At 50.4% G+C, this 24,961-nt stretch overlaps 1 protein-coding gene across 1 annotated transcript in view; it reads left to right on the top strand.

Annotated features, from left to right (window-relative positions):
- Positions 1 to 24,961, top strand: part of Sh3pxd2b (SH3 and PX domains 2B) — an 85,668-nt gene that overhangs the window by 18,325 nt on the left and 42,382 nt on the right. Inside the window, exons 2-3 of the mRNA XM_059270236.1 lie at positions 9,691 to 9,771; positions 19,802 to 19,877. Of these exons, the coding sequence (XP_059126219.1) occupies positions 9,691 to 9,771; positions 19,802 to 19,877 (157 nt within the window). The remainder of the gene's footprint in view (positions 1 to 9,690; positions 9,772 to 19,801; positions 19,878 to 24,961) is intronic.

Below are 24,961 nucleotides of genomic sequence, written 5' to 3'. Positions count from 1 at the left end.
CTGCTGAGGGGTGCCTCTCAGTTTGGTGACCCCTGCTGCGGACTTGGGGACAGGAAAGCTCTGGCCTGGGGCCTAGAAGAGGCGGGTGGGCTGGCGGGGAGCTAACCTGTCCTCCCCACTGGTTGATCTCCTGCTCTGTCTCACCCCAGGGTGACCCCACCTTCCTGGCAGGTGATCTGTGAGGGCTGGGCCTAGTGGTACATAACAGTAAACAGGCCCAGATCCAGGGGCAGAGCTCCATGCCCTGCATGCGCCCTGGCTTGCCTACCTCGATCTTCCTAGTGCTTCCTGAGTACCGAGAGGTACCAGAGCCTTCCCTCTGAGCACCCAGCATTTCCTCCTAGCACTCAGTACTCCCTCCTAGTACTCAGTACTCCCTTCTGGCACCCCGTATTATCTCCTAGCACTCAGTACTCCCTCCCAGCACTCATTACTCCCTCCTAGCACCCAGTGTTACCTCGTAGCATTCAGTGTTCCCCCCCCAGCACTCAGTACTCTCTCCTAGCACTCAGTATTCCTTTCTAGCACTCAGAGTTCCCCCCATAGCACTCAGTACTCTCTCCTAGCACTCAGTATTCCTTTCTAGCACTCAGTGTTCCCTCCTAGCACTCAGTACTCCCTGTTAGCACCCAGCACTGCCCACTAGCACCCAGTGTTCCTACGTAGCACCATGAAGCTTGGCAGCGTTCCTATCCAGGAATAAATTGAACATGTTTTTATTTAAGAGAAACCCACATTTTTTCAGCACTTCCTGTGGCGGGGCTGCCGTGGGGTGTTGGGAAATCAAACTGCGCGTGTTGCAGTTTCAGAAAAAGGCTAGAGGCGCTGACCTACATAGGCCAGATGTTGGGCTGACAGCTGGAGAGAGTTGGCAGATCGGAACCAAAGGGAACCCAGGGTCTCCAGGAGGAGCTGTGCAATCGTGTTTCCTATTAGTGTAGGCCCAAAGGAGGCCAGCTGCAGCTCCCTCCCTCCGCTGCGTCCATGGTCCTCCACCGTGCTGCTCCCAGCCCCACTTTCTCTCTCCTTACCCCCCTTCCCTCTCTTTCACCCTCTACCCTCGCCCCGATTCTTCTCTCTCCCACCCATCTCTTTCTGACCCCTCTCACCCCGACTCTGCTGTCCATTTTGGGCCTCATGGCCAGGGCAGCACACTGCCAGAGGCACGAGCACCATCAGGCTCCTTGCTGGATCTCTCAGCTTGGAAACACAGCTGGGGTGGGAACTTTGAGGGAAACCCACTGACGTTTTAGAGATGATTTTTGTTGTTTTTGAGACATATCTATATATAGCCCTGGCTGTCTTAGAACTCACTCTGTAGACCAGGCTGGCCTTGTCTAAAGAGGTCCACCTGTCTCTGCCTCCCAAGTGCTGGAGTTAAAGGTGTGTGCCACCATGCCCAGCTAGAGATGATTTTTGATTCCTGAGGTCTGTGGACTCCTTAAACACATCCCTAGGTGCTCCATAACAGGAAATAGGTTTATCTGAATCACTTTAAACTACTTTTTATTGACAATTTATGGAGCACAGTGTGATGTTTGGGTACTTGGGTACATTGTTTTATGATCACATTGGTCATTGGTATGTCCGCTGCCTTAAATGGCTATCTTTTCTATATCCACTCCCAGCCTTTCTTCTCGCCATTTTAAAATCTATAACAACATTGTTAACTGCATTTACCCCACCACACCTAGAAACCCAGATGCCCTCCTTCCATCTTCCTTTGGCATGTTCTTTCCCCTGCTGCCTTTCCTTAGCCTGGCATCACTTAGCAGAGTGACTTCGGGCTTGCTTTGGTGGCAGAGCAGGGCTGAGTCAGTTACTCTGGCCTGATGGCTCACTGGACTAACCATGGCCTGTGAACAGAAGCCACAGCCTCTCAGTGATGCTCTTTGTGCCCTCTGCACCCCCACCCCAAAAGAGCTGTATTCTTCTCTGGGATCAAGAGCAGCTTTCTAGAGGGAAGACCCTGCCCTGACCCCTGCCCTAACCCCTGCCAAGGAGAGCCCTGGCTTCTGGTTCCAACCCTCCTCCCTGTGGCTACATGGCCCTGGGCAACTCCCTCCAACTTTCCCTAACTATAAAGTGAAGGTTATCCTAAAGCAGGAATTTCCTCTATTAAAGTGTTGGAAGGCCCTGCAGTCTGCCAAGGGCTGGGGCCCTGTCCGCAGGCTCTAGGCAATGGTTGCCCGTGGCACCGTGGATCCACAGTGTCTAACAATCTGGTCTGTGGGCCGCTGGTTACACCCTCTCCTACATATAGAAGAGCTAAAAGTGGCATGTGCTATGGAAACTGGGTAGACAGTCCAGAGAGGCCCACCCACTTGGCCTCTGCCGGATCCCGGGGCTTCTTGCAGGCCAGTTTGACAGCTGGCCTAAGAGTTCTTCAGATTTACACTTCTCTGAACAAGCTTTTGTGTGGAAAGCCCAAAGGTTATCTCAGAGAACCTGTAAGAAAATTCCCTGTCGTGGAAGCGGGAGGAGCCCGCAGCTGAAGTATAACCCTGAAGAAGTTGATTTCTGCAGTAGTGTGAGGGATGAGTCTCCCCATGAAGTCTGGATTGTAGCATGCATTTCACCATCCAGCCTGCCCCGTGGCAGACGTTGCTAATGAATAACAGCACCGTCCTGCTGACGTAGCTTTCTCAACCCTCCTGTGGAGAAACCGCCTCCGTCCCACTTGGGCCTTGTCTTTAGATTTTTTTTTCAGTCACCCTCAGGTCACTGCAGACCACCCACCAGCACAGAAGAGGCAGGGAAGTGCTTCTGACTTTGGAAATGTCCTCCAATGGCCTATGAACAGCAGCACTGCAGACGCAGAGAGAATGGCGGGGAAGTCCGCATTCTCAGCTCTCCCGGCACGGCATCATGGGAGCTTTTCTGTGCCCACAGACTGCCTTACTATATTTTCCCAGCGCAGCCTGGCTCCTCACATGCACTCTAGACAATTCAGTTACTTTTAAAAGGAAACTGTAGCCATCTACCATAAATGGAAAGCCAGTAACACTAGCTAGAAATAGGACTAAGAAACTCTGATGTTAAATCCCCCTGGCCAGTGTGGCCTGCTCTGAGATTGTTGGTCCTTCGTGGCAGGAGACATTCTGGGCAAGAGTGTGAGGAAGGTAAATAAGTATCAGCCTCTGGCCCTGCAGCCCCCAGGGTTACGACTGTCCTGTGACCAGCACAGTGGCCCCATCCAATCGTTGCTCTCAGCCTGGAGTTGGAGCCAAGCCCAGAAGGCCCTAGAAACTCCAGCAATAGATCTGCAAATCAGAATAAGATTGGAGGATGCCCCTCAGCCTCCAAGAAATAACTCAATGTGTTTGCAGTTCATATGATGAAACCCTTTGAGATCACAGCTGGCCGTCAGACTGCCCTGGGAAATGGCCTGTCCATGTTCTAGGGCCTCTCCAGGTGCTGCAGCCAAGTGCTAGGCCCTAAGCTAGTAGGTGAGCAGGAATGAGGCATGACCACTGACCCAGCACTCGGGGTCCCACAGGAGATGGCGTGGCTATCTCTGTCCTACCACCTACTTTTACCAGGGCCCAGCTCTGATTTCCCAAGGAGCTGTACACTAGATTTTGGCTTCAGACTTTATTCTTGAAACATCCAACCCTTTGGGGTATTGACATTGGAAATGGGCCTAGGTTCCTAAATGCTTTATGGGGGCCCTGTAAGGACTTGGGGCTCATGGCCCAGGTGTAGACTTGCCAAGTAGTAAGGGTGAAGGGTTGAACACCATTCAGAGAACATTTCCTACAAATCCCATCCCTAAGCTGAGATTTTATTTAGCATGTATTTCATTTCTGGAACTTTCCATCAGCTCAGGAGGTAAGGATTACCAGCATCTTTCACCTGTTTTGCAGAGAACTTAAGGTTCCGAGAGACAGAAGTAACACCCTATTTCACACAATGAGTTCTGGATGCAGACTGTACAGCCGGATCTAGTTGAGGTCAGCGCTAGACTCTGCCATCCTGTACCTGGCATCCCTGTGGTACTGGTCACACTTGTATATGGTGGCCTTGGGGACCAAGCAAAAAGATGCTAGCTGGGGTTCAGAACAAAGTATTTTTCATTTTTTTCCCAGGAGGTGATGTCTTTTTTTTTTCTCTCCTAGTTAGACAATGCAGATGGCCTCTGATGTGTAGCTGGTGCTGTTCAGTCAGATACTCTTCTGAGGCTGTAGTGTTAAGCCACAGCTGCTGGCCAGTCACACCACGGAGGGGAACAGCTGACACCACACAGGGGGCTGCGTGGCTGAGTTGGGGTGTTGGGGAGATCAGGTGGAGTCAGTACATTTTCTGCTGAAGGTTTTTGACTTAAGGGCTTGTCAAGATATAGCCCATCATACATTGAGGAGCATTGGTACAGCATAAAAACGTCTGGAAATATGAGAAAGCATCAAGACCAGAGTTTTAAAAAAAACTCCTCCATATTCCTTCTAGCCCAGAGTAACTGTTAGCATGTGTGTTTACATGAACACACGCACACACATTTATGTGTAAGTCCATCCTCATTATTTATATTTATGAATTTGTATGCTTGATGACATTTATCTGTGGCCCAAATGAGCACTCGTGGCTTTGGGGGATGTTTATAGGCACGGGCTTGCCCCCAGTGTCACAGTTCACGTCATCCAGCCATACATGACATTCTCAGCTGAGGTTGAGCAGGACAACATTTGGCTCCCTGGTTTTTTCTCTTGGGTCCTGAACAAGTGTTGTTTTTTCCCACCTTTTACATTTGTGTGATTTTTTTTTTTGTTGTTAGTGATTCCACTATATTAGATGGACCCAAGCCTGGGACTGAGGTGCAGCCTGGGACCCTGAGTGGGAAAGGCTTGCTGGGCCTCATGAGTGTGCATGGGTTAGAAAAGCTTCGTTCAGGCTTGAGTGATGGAGCTGCTGGACGTTGAGTTCAGTGTGAGTGAACTAATTGTACATATTAATCAAGTGTCCTGAAACATAAGCATAGATGATCAGGTTATATATTGATCTGATGATAAAAACGCTTGAAAACTTGAAGGATCCTAACTGTTTCTCCAAGGAGTAATGCTTGAGTACTGACCGAGTCACTATTACTGGCAGCACTGTAGAACAGAGCTACTTCAAGTGACAAGAAGCAGCTGTGCGTGTGTGTGATGTAGCATGGGTGTGTATGTGTGTATCTGTGATGCATACGTGTAAACACGTATACGTACTGTGCATATAATTATGTGCAGCTATCTCTTGGTACCCATGAGGACTTGATTCCAGCTCCTCTATCCCACAGGCATCCATATCTGCAGATGCTTATGTGGAATAACACATTTGCATAGAACCCACGCACATCCTCCCACGTGCTTTCTGTATCTCTAGGTCACTCATGATGCTGGTGTCTGGTCCCGATGGAGATGCTGTGTGAGCAGTGTTCGGTGTGTTGGTTGGAATAATGACTCGAAGGAAAAAGCAGTCTGTGTTCAGTGCAAGCCAGTGTCGCTGACCATTCCCACCCCACATGTAGAACCTCAGGCACAGAAGCCAACTATGGCTCGCTGAAGCCGGGGTGACTGACTTCAGTGTAAGGACTTTACCTAACATAACCCTATGGTCAGGGCTCCCCATAGGAACCAGGAGGAGGGAACAGAACCCAAGCTCATTCAGCATCTAGGAACCTGTGCCTGAGCCTTGGTAAGGTGACCCAGAGGTACAGTCCTTCTGTAACCCTGTGGGACCCAGAGAACAGAGGGGGGTCCTGGGGAGAGAGCGATGAGGTGAGGTGGAGTCATCTGGGGGGGCAGGCCTGCCCGATTCCACCATTTGTTCCTGTGCTCGCTGTGGTAACGGTTTGTCTCAACTGTCAGCTCGAAAGATTGGATTGAGAAGCATGAAGGAGATTAGCAACGCATACTTTTGTGTGGCTCAGGTGGTGTTTCCAGAGAAGGCTCTGGCTAATGGGCGCATTGTGTCCTTTCCTGTGGTGTTGCTGAGAGTCAGGCCTAGTCAGAAGTAGGCTGTCATCTGTGTGCTTCAGAGGCTGTGTCTTGCCACCACGGTATGTGTGGCTCTGGTCCACCACGCCCTCCCTCCATGAAAGGCTGACTCCTCCGAGACCATGAGTTCGATCTCTCCTCTTAAGTTGTTTATATCAGGCAATCTGTCACAGTGACTGGAACGCTAACACAGTGACAATTAGGACAGGTCCTCACTGTGTAACCCAGGCTGGCCTTGAACTCCCTAATCTTTCTGCTTCAACTTCCAAGTGCTGGGCTTACAGGCAGTACTATCGTGCCCAACAAAGTCAGTGTTTTTCATTTCATCTGTGCTAATAGATTCACAATTGTGCTCCTTTTCTGTTGCTCTGACGGAATGCCTGAGATACACAAGGTCTAGGAGGGGAAGCTTGCATTGGCTGGTATGTTCAGAGGTCTAGGGTAGTTATCTCCTCTGCGTTTGGATCTGTGATGGCAACAGAGATCATGGAGGGAGTGTATGGTGGAGCATATTAGCCATGAAGCGACGAGAAAGACAGGAAGAGACAGGGTTTCCAGCATGTGCTTCATGGGCAAGCTCCCAGTAACTTCACTTCCTCCTTCTGGACTCTGCCTACTGGTGGCTACACCACAGGCTGGTGACCAGGCCTGTGGCACATGGTCCTGGCGAGGACCCTCACCAAGACTTAGCATGGTTTCTCATCACTGTTTAGTCTGCCCTTCTCCAGTGGCAGTGGCACAGTCATCTTCTCACTGCCTTTCTTGCCATCCACCTATCCACTCAAGTGACGAGGCTGATCAAGTCTTTTGCATGCCTCTTGTAATTGAGTTAGTTGTTTTTCTGCTCATGAGTTTTGAGGCTTTTAAAAAGGCATCCCATAAAGACATTGTTTCTTCACTTGGCTTTCTTCTGTGCAAGCAAATGCTTGTCATGCAATCATTCCTCACATGGTGTTCTCCCACCGGGCCTTTTCAGCGGGGAGAGGCTGACACCTCTGAGGCCATGAGTCCAATCTCCTCTAGGATGCCATTGGAGATCATGAATTCTGTCAGCCTGGCTTGGGTCAGGTGCAGGCCCCTTTTTGTGGCCAGGGCCAGACAGTGCTGTATTTGACCAGGCATGGGAAACATGCCTCCCTATAGCAAAACAGTGAGAAAGGAGGTAATTCTCCAAGAGAAACTGGTACTGAAGCCCAAAACGGGGGAAGGGTACCAGACGGGAGCATGGGAGAAGCTAGTGAGCGCTCCTAATGTGTACCAGGCTCCAGACAAGGCCATAGCCCTTCATTGTCATACTTGATTCTCATGGAGGCTGCTGTCTCCATTCCAGGGTGAAGGACACCACAGCCAGAGAGGCCGGCACCTTGTGAGTGTCCCACAGCAGCAGAGCAGGAGTCTGCCATCTTCCAGCCCTGAGCCCTCAGGACCGGTGTAGGACAAGCCTTGTGACAGTCTGGCCTATGCCTAAAGCACTGCATCAGTTGTTCAGGGTTTCATTCCTGCGGAGCAGTCGGTGTGCTGGAGTCCAAGGACTTCAGAGACTGATAACAGGAGTCCAGGAGTGAATCATAGGCGAGGAGGCTCTCCATGTGTGGGAAGGTGCCGTGCGTTGATTTTAAGAAAAAATATTTGGCAGTCTTTCTTAATATTTTTTTATTTTTCTTTTAATTTTTAATGGTAATGTCCTTTGCAGCCCGCTAGCCAAATTTTGCTTGTACATCTCAGGGACAGGGACCTTTAATACTGTGTTTTCACTTTCTAGGCCTCAGTTTACCCAACTAGAAGGTGAAGTCATTAGCTTAGCTGAGTTGTACCATTTCTTTCATTTTTAACTTCTTCAGTTTCCATCCCCAGCACCATTATGTGTGTGTATGTATATGTGTGTACATATGCACATGTAAATATCATACGATATATGTCTATCATATATGTCAGTCATATATATCACACACACTTGGATTTGATCACTACACATGATATGCATACATCAGACTATCATACCATACCCCATAAATATGTACAAGTGAAAATGATAAGCTATTTTTATTATAATTATACAGGTTTATTGTAATTATACATAGCTCTCTGTGGACCAAATGGTAATTACTGGCTCAGGAAACAGGTGTCTGTAGACTTAACTTCAAGCTGAACTAGATACGGTCAGATTGCATCCTTGGAGTTTCCTTATGTGGCTTCATTCTCAGGCTGACCTCACCGCAGACATGGGACAGTGGCCCCTGCAGCCTCAGAGGAGGAGCACTGGTCTTTCTCAAGAGTTAACGCTAGAGTCCCAGGGCTGAGGCTTACTGACCCTGATTGGTCCAGCTTAGTTCGCCTCTTCCAAGACACCCTGGATAGTCCCGCCTCTGTTTCTAAGGGGCTGGGCAGGATGGAGAAGAGGGCTCCCTGGAGAAAAGTCAATGTGCTGTGGTAATCACTGCCAGCCAGAGCCAGCAGGGACCCACTGCTGTCCCCACTGAGGTATATGCCTGCCTTCCAGCAGATACCTCAGTTTCCCCAAATTTGTATCAGTATATTGTTTCCTGTGTGTATCATAACATGTGACCAAGGTCAGAGACATGTCCTCTGGTTGCTAAGATGATTCATGACCTTTATTTTTTTAGGCTTTCATATAGCTCAGGAAACAGAGGAGACAGATGCTGTTAGCCTACTTTACAGTTGAAGCAGCTGAGACTCAAGACACTTCTGAGTTAGCCTGAGTCCTCACTGGCGGAAACATCAGGGTGGCTGTTTTGGGGTGATAGAAGAGGTTAAGGATGCAAGCGCCCTGACTCCTCTTGATAAATGTGAAGGTTTTTTCTTTGGAGCTAAGGACCGAACCCAGGGCCCTGCGCTTGCTAGGCAAACGCTCTACCACTGAGCTAAATCCCCAACCCCAAATGTGAAGGTTTTAAGAATTGCTCTGAAAGAAGAGCCACCTGGGGAGCAGCCAGTCACCTTTACAGTCCCAAGAGTAGCAGCTGCCCCAAGCTGGCCCTGTACCGTCCCTGACACAGCTCTGCAGGCAGGGACTCTATTCCCCTTCTACTGAGGAGGGAGCCGAGGCTCCGAGACAGCAAGGGACTGACTGGTCCGGCTGGTCCTTGGCCAAGCTGAGATTGAAATTCAGGGTTTTTCTGCCTCAAACTCCTCCTCAGTCTCAGGGATGAAGACTTTCTTAGTCTGCTTTACGTTGTTGTAATAAAATGGCACCGGTGGGTAATTGGTAACAAATGGAGGTTTATTTCTTAGAGCTGGGAAGTCCGGCTGGGCGGTGGTGGCGCACGCCTTTAATCCCAGCACTCGGGAGGCAGAGCCAGGCGGATCTCTGTGAGTTCGAGGCCAGCCTGGTCTACAAAGCAAGTTCTAGACAGTTAAGGCTACACAGAGAAACCCTGTCTCGGAAAAACAAACAAACAACAACAACAACAAAAGAGCTGGGAAATCCTCGATCGAGGGGCTGGCATCTGACAGGGCCTTTATGATGCTTAACTCGTGGCAGAAGATGGGAGAGAGCAGGAGGAAGACGGGTGGACTGAACTCCCTTTGCTGTTAACCCTTGAGCTCGTGCCTCTAACCCACTGGAGACCTCTCAAAGGGGCACCTGCCAGCACTGTTCCATGGGGATGAAATTCCCAGGACCTGAACTGGAAGAGGATGCTTTCCAACCATGTCACCCCCTGTGGTTAACACCTGTCTCTTCTGTCCCTCCCTGCAGGTCTACATCATCCGAGTCACGTGGTCCAGCGGCACCACAGAGGCCATCTACCGGCGCTACAGCAAGTTCTTCGACCTCCAGGTAGGCATTTGTGGAGAAGGTTCATCGACTTTCCCTACACTGTCACCTGAGAGCCTTGTCTTTTCACGGTCTCGACTCTAAATTGACATCCATTACTTGGGACGTGAGTAAGGTCTTTGGTTGCCCTATGTTTTGATACATTTAACTAAATAAGAGGTGCTTGTCGGCTGCCCCTGAAGGGGCCAGTCTGGACGCCACACATGGCTCTGGAACCATGTTGAAGCGAGTTTTGTACAGTGGCTATGTGGTGATCCAGGATGCCGAGTCTGCCTGGACACCTCCCAGTCCAACCTGCTAGATTTTACACTACTGATTCTCACCTGGGATGCTACTCTGTGCTCTCTCTCCTACCGGACTCGCTGGCTTGGATAACTGTCCGCCACCAGTTTCTCCAGCTTCCGGAAGCCTTGTCTGACTTTGTTCTCAGCTCGTCAGGAGGCATCACCCAGTGCTGTGAGCTCCTTCATATTGATGTTGTCAGCTTATCTATCTTTTCTTCTAGACTGTGACAGTCATGGTCAGGGACCATTGTCTTCCTCATCCTTTCTTTCCTTAATGTTTTTATTCAAGGCTTGGTACATAGCACATGCTCACTTAGTGATTGATGCGTGTTTGACATGAGTGAGTGAGGATGTGAATGAATGAATGAATGAATGAATGAACACATGATCAACATGTGCCACCAGTCTCACAGTGAGCTGGGGAACATGAGGACAGCTCAGTAGGATTCATCTTCACCAGCGTGAAACAATGCTAATCCTGGGCCTGTGGCTTCATCTCCATGTCTCCAAAAGCGGGCAGCTCCTAGGAGGCTGGAGAAGTCAGGGTCCTTCAGGAGATGATGTGGCAAAGTTCTTTAGACAATGTCTGCCACAGACATTAGGGGATGTTCCTGGCTTTCTGAACTTTTGCGCATTCTCCCTACTGTGTGGTGAGGGTCCAGGGCAAGCCTCCATCCCACAATGGATGTGCAGTGTCTGCCCTATTGTGACAGAACCAACCTAGATTTGCTTTGGGTATTTTGGCCCTGTGATTGACTGTCCCAGGAGGAGAAGGCTTCCAGACTTCAGGCACGGCTTACTGTAGGGTTTTCACTCCGTCATCTGACCTGACTTCTCCTTCTGTGTCCTCACAGTGGTATTGGCTTCCTCCTCAGTCACACGTGATTGCAAATGGCTCCAGCAACTCTGGGCTCACGCTCTGTAGGAAAGAGTAACAAAGACTTCTCACATGTCCTGGCAGGCACTTTGTGTTTCATTGGCTTCTCTCTATGCCGATCACTATGACAGCCAATGGGCTTTCCTGGGTGGCTGCTCCACCCTTGGTATCAAGGGCATAGTCTGGGTTGGGAAGGAGAATCTCAGGTTCTGGTAACATTAACTGCAAGCATCCGTGACTACATAGACCCAAGCCATTCCTGACCATGTGGACTAGAGAATGTTCAGAGCCTTGTCCCACTGTAGCAAAGGAGGGCAGACAGCCATAGGCTCTTAACTGCTTTCTCAAGTGCAGCTAAATCTAATGCCTTCAGGACACGCAGCCAGGAGTTGCTGCGCCGTATAAAGCGAGTGAGATACCAGTCACTTAATTATTGAAAACATAATGAGCTCATCGGTGATGCTTTGTGTTCAGCAGCATGCAGCCACATCAAGCAGTGTCACACACAGTTATAATTTTCGACTGTTCTGCTGCAAGTGAGCTGAATATAAATAAACAGTGGGGCTATCCGTAAAATGTGCTGTGGGGCTGGGATGCAGCTAAATGAGAGAATACGTGCTTCACACACACAAAGCCGCGAGTTTGATCCCAGCCCCATAATAAATAAACTAACCACCGTCTAGAATGAGCAGACAGAAGAAAACACAGGAAAAGGGGGCATGGGGCAGTGGTGATGACGGGCACCATCCAGTGCCCTGAGCAGGTGACACAGCCCCATGGGAGAGTGACCAACAGCATTCCGGGCTGCTCTGCCCTTTCACACAGACGGGTGATAATGCAGGTGACCTAGGGCTTTTGCCCACTGCTAGGCTGCTGTTACAGGCAATGGTGTCTACCTTGGGAGCTCTGCCTTGGCGTGTGTTCAGGGGCTTCTTGCCAGCCTGGCACCTCCAAGAAGGGGCTGTGGGGCTAAGGAACAAGAGTGACATGATTGTCTTCCCAGGGTTACTTTGAGCGGCAGAGCAGAGCCCACTCCACTGGTTGACACATGAAGAGAGGAGTAGATTGGATTCATGGGCAGAGCGGAGTGTTGCCTGGAACCCAAAACAAGCAGTGCTGTGACCTTGGAAGGGCCTAGTGTCTACCGGCAGCTCCTGGCCGTCTCAGTGACCTCAGGCCCCTCTGTTCAACCTGCTTTATTTTCTCACTGACCACTCTAGACCAGCCTCTTCACTTGTCTGTTGGCCAACATGCTCAGGATCTGTCTTCAGGGCAGCACATTTCGTCTCCGTCAGTGTCTTTCCCTGCTCTCAGGAACCTGGAGTCCCTGGGGAGAGAATCTGGTGGTCTCCAGGATCCTGGGTCAGACTCCACCCCAGCCTGTCAGCTGTGGTGGGGAGCAGGTGACACTGTCTAGGGAATGCAGGGTGGGAGGAGCCCTGTGAATGGGAAAGTGTCTGACTACTGGCACATTGAAGCGTGTGGCTAGACTGTTACCTGAATTTCCTATTCCCGCCTGGCCCAAGGCTGAAGACAAACCCAAGTTCAAGACTCCGCTTTCCCTTTTCAGTCTCAGCTTGGTGTTACCTCTGCTTCCTCCATTTCCTCCTTTGCTTTTAATGGGAAAGAAAGTACTTCCATCGTGTGCTTGTTATGACAATGAGATGGACTTGGCTGAGTGCTTGACCTGTCATCTGTCCCTCTCCACAGATGTGACACCTGCCATGACCTCCTTTGCTGGGTCTGGCCACAGGTCTTCCCAGCCCAAATCCTGTGTTGACTAGACCCCTGATCTCACTGATTTCTTAAAAGCCAGGTTTTCTTCCCAGCTCAGTGTAGTAATGATTGGGGGTTTGCTGGAGCAGAATTGGCTGCCTCGGGTGGCCATCCCTGGCATGGTGAAGCTGTCCAGAGGCCCGGCTTCATCCAGTTTTAAGAAGTCCCAGATGGTGTGGCTGCAGGGTGGGAAAACCATGTATTCTAGTGGCTCTGGTTCAAGCTAGAAGCAGCCTTCCCCTATCCATGTCCACTCAGCTCAGCTGTCCCCAAGGATTAGGCAAGGAGACCAGCCCATATGGGGCCACGATACCCCAACATTAGATGATTTCATGATTCCATGTCCCATTTGGCACATGGCCTTGATTTTTTTTTTTAAAGAAGTGACTTGGCTCACAGAGGGAGGGAGGGCTGAGGCTGGATGGAGGAAGAGCCGCTGAACTGGCTCACAGAGGGAGGGAGGGCTGAGGCTGGGCGGAGGAAGAGCCACTGAATTGGTGGAACAGAAAAAGCAGAGACCGCAGAAGACCTGGGCCCAGCCACCCCCAGCTGTGTGGCCTTGGGCCCGCTCCTTTACTCCACTGTGTCTGAGTGCTCTCATTGGTGATGTGGGGACATGTCAGTAAAAACAGCCAGCATTTCTGAAGCTCTGTTCGTGGGCCCGGTCCATTCGTTTCGTCCTCACAACCAGTTTATCAGATCACGCAGACGGAAGAGCCTGGGCTCAGAGACGTCCATTCACTTGCCCAGTCACACAGCTAGTTTGACAGTACTCAGATTTGAGGCTGCGTGATACCAAAGTCCATGCCGCTAGCCACTCCGCTCTCTGTTGCCACTTTTACTACCAGCTACAGGTTAAAATTGGTGGTCGTGTCCGAAGGGGCAATCCCACGGGGCTTGGGGGAGGGGATGATGGGCAGACAGTGGCTGTAGGTGTTGGGTATCTTTTGAGGGTGCTGAAAATGTTCTAGAATTAGATAGTGGTCATGACTGCATACTGTGTAAATACACGGAAAACCACTGCGTGGTCGTTTTAAAGGGTGGCTTTTGTGGTATGTGAGGTATAGCTCTTGAGACTATAAGAACAGGCCTGCGCTGAGTATGGAGCAGGTGCCAGCTGGGAGGGTGACTGACAGGCCCAGGCTGCTTAGAATCATCAGAAGGAGAAAGGGGGCACATGATACCAGTTTCTTGAGGTTCCAGACTTCGGAATTTGACAGCCGGGCGTCAGTCCAGTTCTCACTGTTTTCTAGCCCGACGTCCGGTTTTTGTCAGACTGTCATGGCGCTGATAGGAGACCCCCGGCTAGGTTGGATGCTCCCAGCTCCTGTTTGTCAGCTGAGAAATCTAAGGACTTTTGGCTTTGGATACAACTAGGCCCAGGGCCACCATGTCAAAGACTTGTCTTTCTCCATTGTTTCTGGGCCCCATGGTGAGTTCCACAGCAGCAGCTACTGCTCCAGGCTGTGTCCGGCACATCAGCACTATTACTTTAGGGGAAAAAGAATGTCCCCTATGGCTTAAGCTCATCTTGGACCATAGGAGGCCTGCACAGGGACAGAAAAACAGGATCAACATCTTGATAATGTGCCTGGGTACCAGCTGCTAGAGGGCATTGGGGAATCCAGTGGGTGGAAAATTTTAAGCAGAGGAAACAGTGTAAAGAGAGGTTGTTACTCGTGGTAGAAGGCCCATGGCCCAGGCTACTTCATGGGAAAGGACACTGTCACCAGCAAAAATGTCCCCATAATAAGGACCCACCTTCCTGACTTCTTAGAAAAGTTAGACTCCTATGGTCATGTCTGCTGTTAAGACTTGACATCTAGCCATGTGTCTTGTTCATATGAGGCTGGAGGGGATGGAAAAGAGCCCTGAGCTTGGAATAGGAACACCTGATGTGTGGTCCCAACCTTTGGACAGGTCACTCAGTGTCCCTGAGCTTCACTTTCTGCCTTAGCCTGAGCTGGTGAGTAGAGTGTATAAGAACGTCTTGGAGGGAGCGGACATTGAAGCAAGGCTCTGGGGATGAGTGACTGGAGTACCCACAAGTCTCGGGGCAGCACCCAGCAGAGCAATGCATTAATATCAACTACTCTTGCCTAGAACTGTGAGGTACCCGTCTTAAATGCCACCTCACCAAACCCTCCCTTGCCAGCATGAGGTCAGCACCATGGCCATTTGACAAGTGTCAACACTCAAGTTTAGAGCGGTAGTCCATGCCCCAAACAGCAGGGCTCTGACCACTACCTCCCTGGGACCCAGGGTTACCTTTGGGTGTGTCTGAAAAGGTGAACTTGCCCTCAGAATCCTGTTCATGGGTTCATGGCACATCTCCTCCCTCCAGCTTGAGCACCACCTGAGTCCTTTACAGATAAGCCCCAGACATGAGTCCACCTCACACTGTGTTATACAGCCTTTGCACTCCGAGTCCTCCAGGTTCAGTGTGTCCCCCTGGGGGAGGGTCACAGATGTAGCTACACAGAGAGACCCTGTCTCACAAAAACAAAAAACAAAACAAAACAATTCCTGTACTGGCTGTAATATGATCGAACCTGAACACTGTGCCCTGAGTAGAGTACGGCCAGAGAGAAAAGGACAGATGTTTCACTACACTTGTGCAAGGTACCCAGAGTAGTCAACTGAGTCGGAAGGTGGAGGTGGTGACACCAGGCAGGGTGGATGAGAGCTATTTGGTGCTCTGGCTGATGGAAGTCTGTGGAGATGATGGAGGAGATGGGTGTCCGCTGAGTGAGTGTGCATAAGGCCACAGAACTGTGCACCCATATAGGGTTGACAGATGTATTATACATTGTGTATGTGTAACACAGTTAAAAAACAAAAACAAAACATGGCTGGAGAGATGTCTCTGCAGTTAAGAACACTGGCTGCTCTTCCAGAGGTCCTGAGTTCAGTTCCCAGCATCCACCTGGTGTCCCACAACCATCTATAATGAGATTTGATGCCCTCTGCAGGCATACATGCAGACAGACCATACATATTCATAAATAAACAAATCAAACAAAACAAACAACTAGCCTCCCAGACTGCTAAGTTATTCCCAAATCAGTTTCAAAGTAGTGTTTACAGCCCCCTGCAGAATGTCCCTCATTTCCCAAACGGCCTCACAGGCTCGAAGGATGCAGCCGGTGGAGGAAGCATCAGGATTTCACCTGAGCTGTCTGCTCTAAAGGGACTTAGCTGAGGTTAGACCAGTGGTGTATAACCCAGTGTGGACATTTGTTAGCCAATGCAGACATCACTAGCCAGTGTGGGCGCTTGTTAGCCAGTGTGGAGATCCAGAGAGGGTCTCAAAAGGCACCAAGAGAACAGAAGCGGCCTTGTTACTGTGCATTCTTGACAACGTGCTTCTCTGTGGCGGTGGGGTTGGGGGTGGGGTGGGGGAGGAGATAGATAGCATTAGGCAAGAGTATCAATTTCAGAGCCTCTGCAGCTAAGACTGATGAATTGCTTTTGAGAAGGGAATGATGTGCCGCTCACGTGTGCACAGAGTATTAAGCTTACCTTGTCTCCAGCTGGTTTTCCATATCCATGTAACCTTGAAGCCAGCTAAAGAGTGGTATTAGGAGAATGTGATTAGACAAAGGTGTTTGGACACATCATGCTGCTGCTTTGCTGTGTGGCTTAAGGCAAGTTCATTCCCCTCTCTGGCCCCAGGTTTCCTCATCTGTGACTTTGAACTTGTAGCATTTGTTTCAGAGGGTTGTTGTAAGGATCAGATGAAAGTAAATGTGAAGACTTAACTGTCAGCTGCAGTGCACTGTAACCATTATTATTATTATTTTATATTAGTAATATGACTGTTACTCATTAGAGTTATTTAACTGTGCCTTGAAGTGATCTCCCAAAGGAAAAAAGTTGTCTCTGTTGGATTCGTTGATTCTTTTTCATTAAACTTCTGTGTTTTGGGGTAGTTTTAAGTTCACCATAAAATGTCTTGGAAAGTCCAGAGTATTTTGGGGTACCACCTGAACTTGCCAGTCTCCCCCACTGTTAGCATCCATTCTGCCTGTGTTTATTGAAAGCCTGCTCTGTGCTGATATAGAAGCACTCTTCATAAATGAATCCATCTTTCCCAGGAGGCCCAGAGTGGCCTTGGCAGTCAGGGAAGGACAGTGGACCGAGTATTTCCCATGCAGGACAGAGTGGGGACCAGTGATGGACAGCCACAAATAATGCCATGGATAACAGGACCCAGGGTAGCCCAGTGGCTACAGTGCAGGATCTCTTACATAGCATGTGCAAAGCCCTTGGGTCTATCCCTAGCACTGCACATAATAATAAAATCCATGAATAAAGCCTCTGCATACCGCAGCTGCCTGGCAAGCCCAGCCGCACCGAAGCTGGCCCACTCCCCCAGGGCCTGGTATAAAACAGCACAGAAGAAGCCAGGAGCTCCAGCCCAGCACACGTATCCCCTGCCCTCTCTGTGTCTTCTTGGCGTGGCAGAGGTGCAGCCTTGCAGTGACAAAAAGCCCCTGAGCTGCAGGCTCTGGCCTTGCCACACTTGGGCTGTAGGCACTGGCTCAATTTCTTCGTCTCTAGGACCTTGGGTGCTAGTGTTCACATTATAGAGTTCTGAGAATTGGGGGGCAGGGGGCGGGGAGTCCTGCTAAGATGCAGCAGCACCTGCCTGCTCCATGAACACATTTCCTCCTTTACTTGTGTGCCTGCTCCTTCCCGGAGCCTCTTTTCCTGGACTTTTCCAAACTTCTTTCTTTCCATCAGAGAGACAGTGTGGGAAGTCAGGGTGATGAGCTCCCTGAAGCATCCTCCCCCTGAAGGTGGGGACGCTTGTCACCCGTCAGCCATTCTTGACAGGCCCGGGACTCCTTTCCTCCTCTCTAGCTTCCTTGTAAATTAGGAAAGATCAGGATATGCTGCTGTAGCAGGTAACCTCAGGGATGGCTAAGTGGTAGAGTACTGGCTTAGCATGTGGGGAGACCCGGGTTCAGTCCCTAACATTGCCAGAAAGAGGCCATCGTCTGTATTATTGAGCCAGGTATCATGGTTGGTGGTGACAGCCAAGAGACACGCCCTTGGGAGGCTAAGGCAAGCAGATCTCTGTGAGTTTGAGGACAGCCTGGTTTACATAGTTTCAGGATAGCCAGAGCCACATAGTGAGAGCCTCTGCCTCAAAAAACAAAATCAAAAACAGATAACTCCACCAGACAGCGGGGCAACTTGCATCCCACATGGGCAACCAGGCCATGGGCTGGACCATGGGTGGGGTTGCTGAGGCTCTGCACCCACCCCACCCCCGCAGGACTGCAGGGAGTGTGAGTCCATCACAAGAGCGGGAAATAGAGAATGGCAAACCTCCACCCTGAAGTAATATGTGTCGCTGATCATTAGACGTGGCCCATTTCAGGGAGATGGGAAAGTACAGTTCAACCCTGGGTTCAGAAACCTGGCATACAGCTGCGGACAGCTCCGGGAACCTCCCCTGGCCCAGCCTTAACTATAGTGCTATGATATGCTGTCTTTATTAGGAACCAAAAGAGAAGACCTTTACAGTTACATCAGAACCCACAAGAGCGTGGTGGCGCACGCCTTTAATCCCAGCACTCGGGAGACAGAGCCAGGCGGATCTCTGTGAGTTCGAGGCCAGCCTGAGTTCCAGGAAAGGCGCAAAGCTACACAGAGAAACCCTGTCTCGAAAAAAAAAAAGAACCCACAAGAGTTAAGTGGCAGATCTTTGAGTACCAAGCCAGACATTCCACATTAGTTTCTTTCTTTTTCTAAAATGAATTCTTTTTACAAGGTCTCACCATGTAGCCCTGGCTGGCCTGGAATTCATTATGTAGACCAAGTTGGCCTTGAGCTCACTGAGCCCCACCTGCCTGTGGATTACAGCCACACCCAGCTTCACTTTCTTTTCTTAAACCATCAGAGTGTGGTTGTTTGAAAGGAAATGCCCCTCGGAGGGAGTGGCACTATTAGGAGGTATGGCCTTGTTGAAGTTAAGTGTGGCCTTGTTAGAGGAAGTGTGTCCCTCTAGGGGACAGGTTTTGAGGTCTCTTTTGCTCAAGCTGCTATAATCAGTGTGACACTCAGTTCACTTCCTGTTGCCTTCTGATCAAGATGTAGCCAGCACCATGTCTGCCTGTACGCTACCATGCTCCCTGCCATGATGATAATGGAGTGAGCCTCTGAACTGTAGGCCACCACCTCGATTAAATGTTTTCCTTTATAAGAGTTGCCGTGGTTGTGGTGTCTCTTCCCAGCAACAGAAACCCTAACTAAGACACAGAGATACTGGTTTTTATGGTCTGCTCCCCAACTCCATCCTCTACCTCTGACTGTTTCATGGTGTCTCATACACTACTTCATAGTCACCAGATTATTTCCCAGACTCTTTTAGAGACTGCTCGTCTTCATGGCTGGCTCATGCATACAACATACAACCAGGCACTGGGCTCTGCTGAGCAGGTTGGGGATTTCAGAGTGGGTCAGGAATAGAATGATATCATAAGCATGGGCTTAACCAGGTGGAAGGGCATTTTAACAAACCTGTTACTTCTCAGAATACAGAGTGACCTGCTGTCTGTGACACAGAAGACGTCAGGCTCTTATTCACATTTCAAGTGCCATGGCTTAAACTCTCCAGGAGAACCAAGAATGGTGGCCTGGAGAGATGGCTCAGTGGTTAAGATCATGCATTGCCCTTGCTTGTAGAGGACCCAAGTTTGGTTCCTGATCTAATCAGATAACTCACAGCTGCCTGTAAATCCACTCCAGGGGCTCTGACATTTCTGGCCTCTGAGGGCACCTGCATGCATGTGGCCCAGATGTGTATACATGTGCACATAATTTAAAATGGATCTTAAAAAACAACAACTAAGAATGGTCCCTTGCACCTTCAAGCTTTCACAGTTTGGACACTGTGGATGTAAACAGTTGATCTCACATGGTCCTCGGATCCAGCCCCCATCCCCATTACCTCAGGTTTCTGGAAAGCTACACAGAGGGAACTTCTAATCTGTCAAATCACAAATTTCACATACGCCTGTAAGATGTCAGATAATGTGTATTCCATATTGAGAACGGTCTTTGCTTTTGTTCCCACCCTGTTTAGATGCAGATGCTGGACAAGTTCCCCATGGAAGGAGGACAGAAGGATCCCAAGCAGAGGATCATTCCATTTCTGCCAGGTGGGTAAGGTGCGCGCTCTTGGACAGGGCAAGCCTGGCCACTGAAGAACAGCTCCTGATCCCCAGTAGAGCACATGAGCTCACCCCCTCTCACGGTGGGGGCGGGGGGGGGGGTGTGCGCGACATTGTTTCTCTTCTAGTTTGCTTTCCTATCGCTGTGATAAACACCGCAAAGGAAGAGCAGCTCTGGGAGGAAAGGGTTTATTGCATCAATTACACTTCTCCGTCACAGTCTGTCATCAGAGGAAGGTAAAACAGGAACCGAAGCTGAGACTGTGGAAGAAGCTGCTTGCTAACTCACCATGGCTTGCTCGGCTTGCTCCCTTCTACAGCCCGTGACCACCTGCCCAGAGGTGGCACCGCCCACAGTGGGCTGAGCCCGCCCACATCACTCAGCAATGAAGAACAGGCCACTCACACACATGCATTCCCACAGGCCAATCTGATGGAGGCAGTTCCTCTGTTGAGTTCTCTCTTCTGGGTCCCTCCAGTTTGTGTTTAGTTGACGTGGGCCTAACCATGTCAAACTAACCAGCACGGCTCCACTGACAAGAGCCTCAGCCGAGGGCAGAGTGAGTGGCTAAGAATGGGCATATGCCTCTTACTGTGTGACCTTGAGTGGGATCCTGCCATCTAGGATGCTCAGCTTCTCCCAGCTCTCGGGTGGGAGCTGGAGCCCAGAGGGTTTTCACGGGCAGCAGCTGGTTGGTATAACCACTGTGTTCATTATCTGTGTTCTATTCCTACGTCACAAGTTACCAACAGTTTTAACAGCAATACAACAGCCCTTATTGCCTCAGAGTTCTGTGGAGCAGAAGGCTTGGCAAGCTCAGCTGAGTTCCCTGTTGACCCTCATGAGGCCAAAGCTAAGGTGTTAACCAGGCTACCTGGACTTGCCAGAGAAGAACGGTCCAATCTCACTCACATTTCACTCACAAGAGTTCCCTGTCTCGAAAAACCAAAAAAAAAAAAAAAAAAAGAGTTCCCTGAAGTCGGCTTGATGGCTGTCAGTGGGGGGGCCCTCCAGGGGGCGCTCCAGCATCTAGAAGCTGCATTCCTCATAGGGAGCCAGTGATGGGACATAGACATCTTCTGACACTTCAGATCTTTCTAACCTCCCTGTCAGAGAAAGCAGTCCGCTTAGAAGGTTTCATGTGGTTTCCAGGCTGACCCAGGATAATGTAAGGCTTGGACTGTCCCATCATCTCCACAGACTAGGGATTAGGGCAGGACATGTTGGGGCTCACAGTACACAAATCTACCAAGCACCTTGAGTGCCAGGTGTCCCACCAGCTGCTGCAAAGGGTACAGCGCAGTCTTGGCTGGTACTTGTGTGCACCCCCAGCACCCCTACGTCCCTACCAAAGAGTAACGTCCAGGCTTGAGGTGAAGAAGAGGGATTACTCGGAAACAGAACCTGCTCCAAACGTCAACAGCTGCTGCTTACAGCTGACACAAGCGTTGGGCTGAGCGCTTTACACTGGTCACCCCAGTTCATTCCCTACAGGGAGTCAGTACCACACCCCTGTCACAGAGGAGAAACTAGGGCCCAGAGAAACCACAAACGCGTGCGTGGTAGGCAGACCTGGGATGTGAACAAAGGTGTGCCTGGCTGGCTCCAAGCTTCACGCTGGAGTCGCTTCCAACTTTGGCACCCTGGGCACGCGCACACCCCTAACCTTGGTAAATGATTCGAGAGCAGGTTTGATTTCCTCTGTTGCCAATTGGAGATGGGAATGGTGCTGTAATGCTGGTGCCCGTGAGGATTGTGTAAATGTCTGACAGGTCACGGAGGGCCATTGCTCACTTGCTGTTGTTACCCAGGGTTGATGGGCACGCTGACAGTCCCCCTAGTCTCAGATATCCATGGTTTGGAGAGCTTGTCATCTTCTTCCTTTCTTGGGTCCCTGTCAGACAGTCAGCAGGTTCTCAGACACTATCAGCCTGGCTGGGTTGAACATTGGGCTAGCTGTGTTTGCTAGGCCCCCTCCGCTAGGAGACTCCTTTACCCAAAAAGAAAAAAAAAAAGACAGAAACCTAACATTTCTAATCCCTCCACTGGGATAGCATCAACCACATGGAATTTTACCCCCACTGGAGGGAACCCCATGTGCCAGCTGCAGTAGCCAAAACTCAGGGCTGTAAAGCACATGCTTTGGAATCAGCCCTCTTCAGCCCCGTGACTTTAATCACTACCCCCAGCCTCCCCCTCCCCTGCACCTCTGTTTCCACATCTGTTAAATAAGACAGGGAATCTGCTTTGCCAGGTTTAATTCCTGGCTCAGAATAGGCTCTCAGCAGAGGCAGCAAGGGAGAGTCGGGGGGCCTCCCTTTGGGGGTTCTTGGTTCTGTATGTTGGCATCACCCTGGGATGACCAAGAATGTTCAAGTTCAGCCAGGCTCTAAAAGCCAGACTTTCTTCAAGAAAGAGGGGAGCAGTAAGTCGTAGCTTTCTTCTGGATGAAAGGCAAAAGTCAGCTCTGGGAAACTTCCCAAGGCAGAGAACTTGAGCCCGACCCTCTCCCCAGCCCTTAAAAGCCTTTGTGGTTACGTAATTCTTTTCTAGCAAGAATTCATGCAAATGCTGCTCTCGGGGCCTAGCCCCTTTGTCCTCGTGCCCACTTCCAGCTTGGGACCCCCAGGGGTCCCAGGAACTCTGGCCCATCCCTTCTGAGCCCACCTCTCAGCTATTCCCCAGGCCAATGCCATGGGCAGGAAGTAGGTCTCCTCTCCTGAGGTCAGTTCTCTACCCAGACTGCCTTGTCAGCAAGACAAAGGCAGTTTTCATGTTAGCACACAGGCGGGGGAAGGGACCGGCCTGTGTGGACTTTCCATCCCAGGGAGAGCTGGGGAGGCCAACTTGGCAGAGGATGCGACTTGAAAACTAAGAATTGCAGTTCCACTATGGAAAACAAAAGCCGCCCATTCCCACCAAAGCCGGTTTCTCTTCTGAACACCCTTTCCACTCCAGTGTGGAGGTAACCCCACCGTCCTTCCTGATCCTAGACCCAGACCCTTGCCCCTGCTGGCTGTCCTCACACTTCACCAGAGAGGCATCACCAACAAGTAGGAACCACTGAGAGCACTGGCCTGGCTGCCTGGCTCCTGGCCTCAGTGTAACCTGGCTCTGATGTGGCTGGCTGGCCAGAAAGCTGAGGGTGGGAGAAAGGATTGATGTGTTCTTAACTAGAGTGTCGTGCATCCCCACACTGTTTTGGGGGACACATAGTAATTACTCCTTTGTAAGGTCTACCAGGGGCCAGGCTCTAGGTGTGTTGTGGAGGTGATCTCTAAGAACAAAGCCCTGTTCTCTGAGTCCACAGACTCCAGAGGCCATTGGCCCTCCGGCCTCACAGTGTAGGAGGGATTGGCTGTAACCCTCTAGTGAGCTCTTCTCCTGCTACAAAGTGTCCCCAGAGTCCCTTCAAGGCCACACCTTCGGTCCTTGTGTGGAAGCACTGTTGTGTGCCTGGGGAGTTCCCACCCTCTCAGCTCCTGGGTGAAGCCCTAGCGTTGGGCTCTGGCCTCCTTTACTTCCCATTGCTCTGATAAAACACTGTGACCAGACACAAATCTGGGGAATAAAGGGTTTATTTGGCTAATACGTCCATGTCACAGTCTGTCATTGAGGGAAGTCAAGGCGGGAACTGCAGCAGAAACCTAGAGGACTGCTGCTCCCTGCCTTGCTCCTGGCTCATTCAGCCACCTGTGCAGGGGTGACACCACCCACGGTCAACTAAACCCTCCCCAATGAATCATTAATCAAGACAATACCCCATAGGTTTCCCTACAGGCCAATCTTATGGAGACATGTTCTTACCTGGGCTTCCCTCTTAGATGACTCTAGCTTGTGCCAAGTTAACACACACACACACACACACACACACACACACACACACACACACTTTAACCAAAACAGACTCTTTAGTTGGGTAGTAGCTTTGAGACAAATCTGTTCCTTGTGCTGTGGGTTGGCAGTAATGCCATGCTAGTTGTAAATACTTTGAGCCCACTTACCTTTATGGTAAGAAGCCTGAATACTACCCTCCTTCCCTGATGTACAGAAGGGAACTGCCACCAAATGGGACCACATTAGTTTTGGTTGCGGGGGCTGGGGGCTGGGGGGGAGATCCTCTCCCACTTTGAGAAACAGGTAACAGCAGAAAGCGTTTGCTGCCCAGGGCTGCTCCATAGCATCACACTCTTTCTTAGTCATGAAGCCTCACAGGCTTGTGGCACTTCAGTGGAGTCTAGATTGCAAACAGCCCTGCCTGCAGAGACCAGTGAAAATGAGAAGGAGGGCTATTTGATTGTCACAGTGACTGAGGCTGGGAAGGCCACCTGCTCCATCCATGGGAGTTGAAATGATGGGTTGGGGACAGTCCTGCCCTGGGAAGGATGCCCCACCCAGAATCCCAGCAGGGTTCCTCCATGGTAGGGCAACCAGTAGGGCCTGCTGCCCCCGCCCCTGCCTGTTCCCATGGGGATGGCCCATTGAGGAAAGCAGGTTGTCAATACTGTCCCCTCTTCTGTGGGAGGATGCTTTTATGGTTCCAAAAGCAATAAATATGATAGAAACTTTAGGAAAAGCGTAGAGCAGAAAACGTTACCTGTCGTCTGCCACTCAAAGACGGAGTACTTCAAACCCTTGGTGCTTTATCTCCTAGATTTTTCTTTTCTGCAAGCATGGGTGGAGCAGAAAGGCACAGAATCATTAAACAAATAGCTCCCAAGTTTGGGGAGCCCTTGGACAGGAGCAGAGGCATGAATGAGGGAAGGAAGGGGGTGAGTTTCTGCTCTGAGCTGTTCGTGCAGCCTGAGAGCCTTGGTTTGCATGGGTTCACCCTGGAGGAACCCTTCCTGCAGGGGCCGTCCCCCATGGTTTCACACAAATGCAGAATCTAGAAAGATGACCTCATGGAAGGAGCAGGTAGAGTCTCGGTTACCAGAGCCTGGACAGGAGTGGAGAGCACTGGGAGAGGGTGGGATTGGTTATCAGGAGAGAAGGAAGGACTAGCAGCCGACACTACAGGGCAGTAGGGGGCCGCGCCTGACAACTGCAGATTGGGTTTTTTAAAATAGCT

The sequence above is a fragment of the Peromyscus eremicus genome, chromosome 8a, assembly GCF_949786415.1.
Source record: "Peromyscus eremicus chromosome 8a, PerEre_H2_v1, whole genome shotgun sequence".
Lineage (NCBI taxonomy): Eukaryota > Metazoa > Chordata > Mammalia > Rodentia > Cricetidae > Peromyscus > Peromyscus eremicus.
This window is presented reverse-complemented; position numbering and strand designations above follow the sequence as displayed.